This window comes from Liolophura sinensis, chromosome 8 (assembly GCF_032854445.1).
Source record: "Liolophura sinensis isolate JHLJ2023 chromosome 8, CUHK_Ljap_v2, whole genome shotgun sequence".
Taxonomy (NCBI): Eukaryota; Metazoa; Mollusca; class Polyplacophora; order Chitonida; family Chitonidae; genus Liolophura; species Liolophura sinensis.
Window position 1 is genome coordinate 13,569,391 of NC_088302.1, and position 10,473 is coordinate 13,579,863.

Consider the following 10,473-nt stretch of genomic DNA (forward strand, 5'->3'; position numbering starts at 1 on the left):
CCCTGTGTTATGTTTTTTCTTTGTGGGATACCCCATCCTGAAATACCAAATATCTGGACATCCTTTGTGTCATATCTTTTTCTTTGTGGGATATCCCGTCCTGTGTTATGTTTGTTTAATGTTACATAAGTGGCTCTTTGCCAAACACCACGATCCCCCTCGACGATGTCATTTAGGTGACGGGGGAATGGTGTCACTGTCTGGGCTCAAGCCGTGAACATAACAGCAGGAAACGACCGTACAGGGGCGGCAACATCGAATAGCTTACATATGGTAGCTCTCAGCTCTCAGACAATCGAACACGCGTGCTCCTCAAGTGTTCTCACCGTGACTTTTCGTTAAGGCATTGAGGGTTTGCAGTAAATATTCTAGCGTTATACATAAATTCCGTTCCGAAGTATGTTTTCAATTAGTTATTTTTCTTCCACGAAAAACGGAGATTTTTAAGCTATGCGGTTTTATAGTGGTTGTCTTGTTGAGGCTGTGTTATGGCCCGCATGGATTGTCTTCCAGACTATGTTTGGTTATTCATGCTGGAAGCACCTAAGTTTTTTGTGGGATACCCCATCCTGAAGAACCAAATATCTGGACATCCTCTGTGTTATATTTTTTTTTTTTTTTTTTTTGTGGGATACCCCATCCTGAAATGCCAAATGTCTGGACATCCTCTGTGTTATGTTACTTTTTCTTTTGTGGGATACCCCATCCTGAAGTGCCAAATATCTGGACATCCTCTGTGTTATGTTTGTTCTTTGTGGGATACCCCATCCTGAAATACCAAATATCTGGACATCCTCTGTGTTATGTTAGTTTTTCTTTTGTGGGATACCCCATCCTGAAGTGCCAAATATCTGAATATCCTCTGTGTTATGTTTGTTCTTTGTGGGATACCCCATCCTGAAATACCAAATATCTGGACATCCTCTGTGTTATGTTAGTTTTTCTTTTGTGGGATACCCCATCCTGAAGTGCCAAATATCCGAATATCCTCCGTGTTATGTTTGTTTTTTTGTGGGATACCCCATCCTGAAATACCAAATATGTGGACATCCTCTGTGTTATGTTAGTTTTTCTTTTGTGGGATACCCCATCCTGAAGTGCCAAATATCTGGACATCCTCTGTGTTATGTTATTTTTTGTGGGATACCCCATCCTGAAAAACCAAATATGTGGACATCCTCTGCGTTATGTTAGTTTTTTGTGGGATTCCCCGTCCTGAAGAACCAAATATCTGGATATCCCCTGTGTTATGTTTTTTCTTTGTGGGATACCCCATCCTGAAATACCAAATATCTGGACATCCTTTGTGTCATATCTTTTTCTTTGTGGGATATCCCGTCCTGTGTTATGTTTGTTTTTTTGTGGGATACCCCGTCCTGAAATACCAAATATCTGGACATCCTTTGTGCCATGTTTTTTCTTTGTGGGATACCCCGTCCTAAAGTACCAGATATCTGGATATCCCCTGTGTTATGTTTTTTCCCTTGTAGGAATCGACGTCCTGAAATACCAAATATCTGGACATCATGTGTCATATCTTTTTCTTTGTGGGATACCCCGTCCTGAAGTACCAAATATCTGGATATCCGCTGTGTTATGTTAATTTTTTGTGGGAAACCCCTTCCTGAAGTACCAGATATCTTGATATCCCCTGTGTTATGTTAATTTTTTTTGTGGGATACCCCGTCTTGAAGTACCATATATCTGGACATCCTTTGTGTCATGTTTTTTCTTTGTGGGATACCCCCCTGTCCTGAAGCACCAAATATCTGGATATCCTCTGTGTTATGTTTTTCCCTTTGTGGGAATCGACGTCCTGAAGAACCAAATATCTGAATATCCTCTGTGTTATGTTATTTGTTTGTGGGATACCCCGTCCATAAGTACCAAATATCTGGATATATTCTGTGTTATGTTTGTTTTTTGTGGGATTCCTCGCCCTGAAGAACCAAATATCTGGATAACCTCTGTGTTATGTTTTTTTTTCTTTGTGGGAATCGCCGTCCTGAAGAACCAAATATCTGAATATCCTCTGTGTTATGTTATTTTTTTGTGGGATACCCCCGTCTTGAAGTACCATATATCTGGACATCCTTTGTGTCATGTTTTTTCTTTGTGGGATACCCCCTGTCCTGAAGCACCAAATATCTGGATATCCTCTGTGTTATGTTTTTTCCTTTGTGGAAATCGACGTCCTGAAGAACCAAATATCTGAATATCCTCTGTGTTATGTTATTTGTTTGTGGGATACCCCGTCCATAAGTACCAAATATCTGGATATATTCTGTGTTATGTTTGTTTTTTGTGGGATTCCTCGCCCTGAAGAACCAAATATCTGGATAACCTCTGTGTTATGTTTTTTTTTTCTTTGTGGGAATCGCCGTCCTGAAGAACCAAATATGTGAATATCCTCTGTGTTATGTTATTTTTTTGTGGGATACCCCCGTCTTGAAGTACCATATATCTGGACATCCTTTGTGTCATGTTTTTTCTTTGTGGGATACCCCCTGTCCTGAAGCACCAAATATCTGGATATCCTCTGTGTTATGTTAATTTTTTGTGGGAAACCCCTTCCTGAAGTACCAGATATCTTGATATCCCCTGTGTTATGTTAATTTTTTTTGTGGGATACCCCGTCTTGAAGTACCATATATCTGGACATCCTTTGTGTCATGTTTTTTCTTTGTGGGATACCCCCCTGTCCTGAAGCACCAAATATCTGGATATCCTCTGTGTTATGTTTTTCCCTTTGTGGGAATCGACGTCCTGAAGAACCAAATATCTGAATATCCTCTGTGTTATGTTATTTGTTTGTGGGATACCCCGTCCATAAGTACCAAATATCTGGATATATTCTGTGTTATGTTTGTTTTTTGTGGGATTCCTCGCCCTGAAGAACCAAATATCTGGATAACCTCTGTGTTATGTTTTTTTTTTCTTTGTGGGAATCGCCGTCCTGAAGAACCAAATATCTGAATATCCTCTGTGTTATGTTATTTTTTTGTGGGATACCCCCGTCGATAAGTGCCAAATATCTTGATATATTCTGTGTTATGTTAGTTTTTTGTGGGATTCCCCGTACCGAAGTACCACACATCTGGATATTCTGTGTTATGTTAGTTTTTCTTTTGTGGGATACCCCATCCTGAAGTGCCAAATATCTGAATATCCTTTGTGTTATGTTTGTTTTTTGTGGGATACCCCGTCCTGAAGTACACAAATATCTGGATATCCTCTGTCTTATGTTCGTTTTCTTTTGTGGGATACCCAGCCTTGAAATACGAAATATCTGGATATCGTCTGTGTTGTTAAATTATTTGTTGGGATACCCCGTTCTGAAGCCCCAAATATGCGGAATATCCTCTGTATTATGTAATTTTTTTGTAGGATCCCGCCATGAAATGCCAAAAATAATATGTGTACCCTGTGTAATATTTAAGTGTTTTTCAATATATAGCTGTTGTCTGTACAACATATTCCACGTTTGTCATTCTTCTATAGACGAAATGTGATGCAAGAGGCCATTGCTTGTCAAGGTGTAATACAGGAAGTCCAGCAAGACAACTTGTCGTTGCGCAGTCGTTTTTTTTTAATACGCCTGAAGCCATGGGGACGGGTTCTTAATTCATATAAGCCGGTGTAAAATACCAATGAAATAAATACATACCAAGCATTCTGTTAGGCCTATTGCTTTCACCATAGATGTCACATACACTGATTTGAGCCATCAACATAATAATTTGTCTCGGCAGATAATAGATCACTGTTGACATATGTTTCAACAGTGAACACACATACATTACACACCGAGCGTGTGTGTACTTTACAAACATAGCGAGGCGTGCATCTAATGCCATCCAGGTATAACAATCAAAATACATTTATAGATGTGACATACAAGATTGAAAATGACGCTCGCCGTCAGAATCCATATGTTTTACATTAAATAAGGGATAAATACTTTTCTTTCTTTACATTTTAGGGTGACGTTGATGCGGTGGTTTGGCCCATGATGAGACCGAAGAAGACCGCAGTCTTTGTCAACCCGCGCTTTTGTCTGGGCGTCCTGCTAGGATACTGTATCGCCAGCACTGTCCGGCAGATCTGCATACACCGAACGTCCTCGCCCATATTCTCCGGTCACAGAACTCAGCGGCGAAAAAGAAAGACACGTGGCCAACTCTTACTTCCAAAATCTCTTGAAACATTTTCGGCCTAATCTGCTGGATGAGTGGAAATTCTCGCGAGAAGATGTTGCAGTTGCAGTTCCAGGGCGGAAGTTGGTCCTCATAGGAGTCATGACGGCGGACCAGTACATCAACACCAGAGCGCGTGCCATATGCGACACCTGGGCGCAGGCAGTGTCCGGCAAGGTGCTCTTCTTCGTCGGCTCGGCGTCCACGTATCGCGGCGACTTGCCAGTCGTGCGACTACCCGACGTTCCTCAGGAAGATTACCCGCCTCAAAAGAAGGCTTTCAAAATGCTGGAATACATGTACGACAACTACATCGACGAGTACGAGTGGTTTTTCCGGGCGGACGACGATGTCTACATCAAAGGCGATAAGATAGAATCTTTACTACGTTCCATCAACAGCTCTCAACCTTGGTACATCGGCCAGAGTGGAGAGGGGCGGAGACACGAGCAGGGCAAACTTGGGCTGATAGAGGATATGCCGTACTGCATCGGGGGTCCTGGGGTCATGATCAGCCACGTGGCGCTGGCGCAACTAGGTCCCAATGTTCCAAGCTGCATGAAGTCCGTGACGACAAAGCATGAGGACACCGAGGTAGGACGGTGCATGCAGAGAACGGTCGGGATAGGATGCTCTTCTGCGTATGAGGTGAGAAATATTCATCCATGGCCGATTCCAAAAGCGTATTTTCACTTTCGTAGCAATTTAAAAACTTCAATAGCATAACACTTGTCACCTTTTCTCAATTTTAGCAGCCTGCACGAACCACAAATTAGCTTTAAATTAGCTTTAAATTTGAAATTTTGGTTTACGTAAAAACGGGCTTAAGGTGATCGGCCGCTGGGTTCGCTTTATATAACTCCAAAGGGAACTTTTATTTCGTTGTGAATTGTCTTGAAAGTCGTAAGGTGCCTTTCAGTGTGGCCAGGTTGAATGGCAATTATTTCCAGAGGATAGACATATGAAAGGCTTTTTATAAGAATACTTGAATTCTTGAGCGTAATTGGACACACGTATTAACATGTATGCACATATGACTTATGAAGTATCAACGGTATTATTCCTTCTCACGTGACCTAATTGGAAGCCTTGGTAGACCACATGTACCAGTTGTTTTTAAGAGAACTACACGTACCAATTCTGTTCAGAGAAGTGCTGCAAGAACAGCTTGTCACGCCCCAAAAAATAAAACCTAATGCAAACTGTTCTTACAGATGTGAATGTGCCAAAACGAGTTCATAATACATCCAGCCCCACCATTAGTTATTGTATCAATGTAAACTTGAATCTCAGTCGAAATAAATATTTTCCTGATTGTAGCCGTTGGTGTAATCAGGTAATGTGTACTGGTGTTCATTGTACTGTGATGGATTTCTTTCAGCTTCGGAAGTTGATGTACCAAAACTATCGAGAAAAGAATGGATCTTTCACGCATGAGCTGGGGAAGGAAGAAAAAATGGCCTTCACTTTACATCCGATAAAAAGTGCCCCGTATGTTTACAGAATGCATAATTTCGTTAGTGCACAAAATATACAAATAATGAAGGACAAAGTCAACAAACTTCAGAAAGAAATAAAAACTATGGAAAGTTACATCCTGAAGTTGGAGATGACGTCTAAAAAGTTAGATTTAGAAACGGCAGACGAAGATATTCAAAATGGAGGGGTATTCCCTGGAACGTATGTAAATGACTCTGTCTATGTGTGGGAGTATGCCAGTGGTGGAGTTTATTTCTCACATAAAAGTGTTCACACCAAACTTTCATCCAATGGACGGGCAGATGAGTCCACGTCACTGGCAATAGCCCATAGCTGGGCCAGACGATTACGCGAATCTTTTCCTCACAACTTCATGAAAATCGACAAGACACTTCCAAGCTATATAAAAATATCCCCGCTAGATGGCGTTTACATGCACTTAAATTTACAAGTGTCATACAACAAAAAAGAGTCACACAAAATCAAGAAATTTTTTGCGCCAATTGAACTTAAACAGCCCTTTAGCGCACTGGACTTTTTTGAAGGAAAGGACTATTTTCGTCCGTTCAGTGAACAGAACCACGTAGATCCTATCCGAATGCTCGTGCCACTGTCTGGAAAATATAAAGTTTTAAGACGTTTTCTGGCCAGACATATCCCAATTGTTTTTAAATCGGACATCCCTATTACCGTAGTGTTCCTTTTGTTCAAAGGCGCCGATGGCGAAGTCCTAAAAAATACGGATGCCATCCAATCATTCCAAAGGATATACCCAAGTTGTGATATCCTCCTTATAGATCATTCCAAGGAAAACTTCTCCAGATCGAGAGCTCTTACCTATGGGGCGAATTTGTTCGAGAATGATTCCTTACTGCTGTTCATGGATATCGACATGATATTCACGGAAGATTTTCCAAGGAGGGTCCAACTAAACACCATTCAAGGCAAGCAGGTTTATTTCCCCATATACTTCTCTCAATACCACCCCGATTTTATCTGCTATCAAGAGGAAGACTGTGTCGTCCGCGAAATGGACTTGACCAAATTCTCCGGTATTTGGCGTCACTATGGTTTCGGCATGGTGGGCGTGTACAAGTCGGACTTCTTGTCTGTAGGAGGCTTCGACACGTCAATCATAGGGTGGGGCAAAGAGGACGTGGATTTCCACGAAAGAGTGATCGCCCACAAGCTAATGGCTTTTCGGGCAGCAGATCCTGTTTGCTTCATCTTTTTCATGAGAAAGTCTGTGATAACAGTTTGTCTAGTGACCAATGGCGAATGTGCAGCGCGTCTAAAGCGGACATTTGGGCATCCACACGAACTCTAGTTAGGATGATTACACAAATGTTCACTCCCGACCTAGAGGACGAAAATAATTACTTTCTTTCAGATCCATCCTCACTGGAAGTTATAAAAACAGAGTGAAAGAAGTGTGTGCCTGTATTTGAGAGGGAAATGGTGATTGAGTTCTATGTATTGGGGTGAGTGGCGCTTGTTTGACTGACTATCTCGGTTTATATTGCTTATAAAATAACCAGTATGCCTAGCAAGAACTGGAATTACACACTGACACTATTTTGGCCCCCGAATGCTTCATTTTCAAGTTTCTCTATTGTACAAACAAGTGTATAACTGTTGTACGCAAGTGTATAACTCTATTGTATACAAGTGTATAAGCCAGTTATACACCGCCTATCACTCATTCACGGTGGTTGGTTCAGATCACAAGAGCGACATTATAGGATTGCGTGCTTAGTGATACAGTGTATGTATTGTCAAAGCATGCACAACTGCAGTCACAAATGCTTATTTATTTATTCATTTGATTGGTGTTTTACGCCCTACTCAAGAACATTTCATTTATGGCGACGGCGGCCGGCATTATGGTGGGATGAAAACGGGCACTTACGGCCAAATGCTTCTTTATATGCAGAACTGATCTGCGCCTTTCACCCTTGAAATTTGCTTATTTCCCCGTTGTCTAGGACGCAGAATTAACGCTTTTAGGCATCTCATAAAGTTACAGCTATGTAATTTTGTTGTTCTAAACACAATACTACAATGAAATTCTCAAAATAATCTGTATAAAACAGCAAATGCACATAGCGCATATAAACCGATTAGTAATTAAGATTGTCCTAATTGTATAGGCCCTTGCGATTAGCGTGCCAGCGCAGCGCAATAACCCAGGAGCCTCTCACCAATGCGGAAGCCGTGAGTTGCAGTCAAGCTCATGCAGGCTTCCTCTCCGGCCGTAAGGTCTACCAGCAACCTAGGGATGATCGTGGGCTTTCCCCAGGTTAAGTCCAGCTCCCTCCCACCATAATCCGGCCGCTTTCGTGTAAGTGAAATATTCTTGAGTACGGTGTAAAACACCAATCATGTAAATAAATAAATAACCTAATCATATGTGAAGACAATGACATAGACTAAGTCTTTCAAATCTCTTCTTACAATTAAAATTACAGTTCAGAACAGGTTATCGATGTCGTGTCTAGGGCACATCTTTTACCTCTCTTGATGATAAAAAATAGAATTAGAAAGGGATTATTTAAATGGGTTGGCTGATGACCTGTGTAAAATAGCCAGAAAGATAGTAGTTAAGTACAGATCTACAAACTTGCTTACAAATATACCGACACACGTATGGATAAAATTTATCGTACATTTATTCGTCATCGTGTCCGGGCTAAACTGTTAGCTTTGAACACTGTAGTTTTTCGAAGATGGCTTGTCAACATAAAAAGTGTCAATTTATTTAGCCTGCATAGAAGTTTTGAATTTGGTGCCGCCTCACATGTAGGCCTATCATGTATATGTTTGATAACTGCCTTCAACTAAATAACGCTTTTGTTCAAGAGACATAGATTATTTCTGATACCAATGTCCTTAGAAGTGTCCCTCAATACTGGCCAATATGTAAAATTGGCTCAGATGGTTAATACACTAGCGCAGTGTGATGACATAGGAACCTCTCGCCAATGCGGTCTCTGTGAGTTCAAGAACAAGCTCATGCTGGCTTTCTTCTCCGCCCGTAAGTGGGAAGGTCTGCCAGCAACCTGCGGATGGTCGTGGGTTTCCCCAGGGCTGTGCCAGGTTTCCTCCCACCATAATGCTGGCCGCGATCGTATAAATGAAATGTTCTTGAGTACGGCGTAAAACATCAATCAAATAAACAAATAAATATCGCCATTCGCTTTCGGTGTGTAATAGGTGTTATGCACCAGTTAAGCTATTACATAATAGTTATGTAATATTATTTAACCGCTTACCAGGTGCCAGTATATAACCTCAAACACCTCAATCTGTCGGCGAGAGACTTTCACAAAATTCCACAAAATGGCAAAGCCGCTTTCACAGGTCGCGATTGGTCGTTCCGACTCTCGAAAGGACCTGGTATGGTAAGGCAGGGTATCAGCCGTAATGCAAGAGACTGTGCACCTCAAGGTGCGAAACAAATCTTTGCAGAAATTCTGACTTTAAGCTTGCCAAAATATGACAAAACTGATCACATTGTAAAGTTTATGTTTTACATATGAAGACAAACGTTAACTAAAACGAAACTTTTTTGACAGCACATGTATTTATGATCGTTTCACTAAAAATACTTTTCTGGTTAACGTCGATTGTCATAGAATAAACTAAAAACGTAGTGCCTCGTTTGAACCAAAAATTCGCTGGAGATAACTTCTGGTTCGTCAAACTTTACCAAGATTGCCCCACGACTTATCGGATAATCATATCACGATTTACAACGATTACACCCGCAAATTTTCAAAATTTCAATAAAATCAAAATTTGTGACCGGGCCTGAAAGAAAAAAGCGTGTACACACGAAGGTATGTATGTGAGGATGAATGAGTTATTGGGTGAATGATCGGAGATGTAGGGAACACGTTAATCTACTCTTGTCTCACGTACCCATGCGTCAATATTCGCACAATATTTTAACGTATAGATGATAAATATAATTGTTATATGCATGCACCAACGATATGGTCATATGATTAAAAACAAAATTCACACTTATTTTGTTGTGTACTTGTCCTGTAACTCCGCTGAGTCTCTCCCTCTTGCAAGTTTGTCATTCACATCAATGAAGAGTTCAAAGGTCACAGTGGATCACGAGCACCGGCATGTAGGCCCACACATCGCAAACGCAACGGTTATCGGACAAAATGCCGGTTAATAGCGGCATAATCCATAGCTCATTATTTATGAAACCCCTTAAATAAAAATTCAAACACACCGACAATTAAAATGTTTTGCTCCGTATGAAGTTTAATATTTGTTCACTGATTCTTCATTGCAGAACAATGTCCTAACCACTTTTTGGCTTATTTACTGTAGTTAGTTTGTCTTTTTAAGCACTTGTAATTTATAAATATAAGTCTTAAGTTGCTCGATGCATACGAGCCCAGGATTTTTGGACGGGAATAAAAAAAGGCACGCGTCTTACGTTAAAGCAATAGCGTATCTTATCCCGCACAAAAACTGCTCGAATCACAGCTGCATGAATTGACTATTGTTCTCTTGCAACGCAATTGTAACAGGTACACTCAAAAATATTCTGTTAATTTTAACAGGGATTCTGTTGTCTGAGTAATGCTAAGACATATACTTTTGCTATAGCATAATATCATGTCAGTCCTATAGAATCCTACTGTTTAATTAACAGTCCCCCGGGCACTGCCCGGTTTTCTGCCACCATATTGCTGACCACCGTCATATAAGTAAACTATTCTTGAGTACGGCGTAAAACACTAACCAAATGAATAAAATAAATCAAACTGAACCA

The 10,473-nt window shown here is 40.8% G+C and overlaps 1 protein-coding gene across 1 annotated transcript; it reads left to right on the forward strand.

The window, feature by feature from the left end:
* Positions 1-4,177: 4,177 nt before the first annotated feature.
* On the forward strand, positions 4,178-7,123 carry LOC135472776 (chondroitin sulfate synthase 1-like). The gene is made up of 2 exons (XM_064752443.1): positions 4,178-4,844; positions 5,578-7,123. Exons 1-2 carry the CDS (start codon positions 4,299-4,301, stop codon positions 7,000-7,002), a joined length of 1,971 nt encoding a protein of 656 aa, XP_064608513.1. The 5' UTR covers positions 4,178-4,298; the 3' UTR covers positions 7,003-7,123.
* The last annotated feature ends 3,350 nt before the right edge of the window (positions 7,124-10,473 follow it).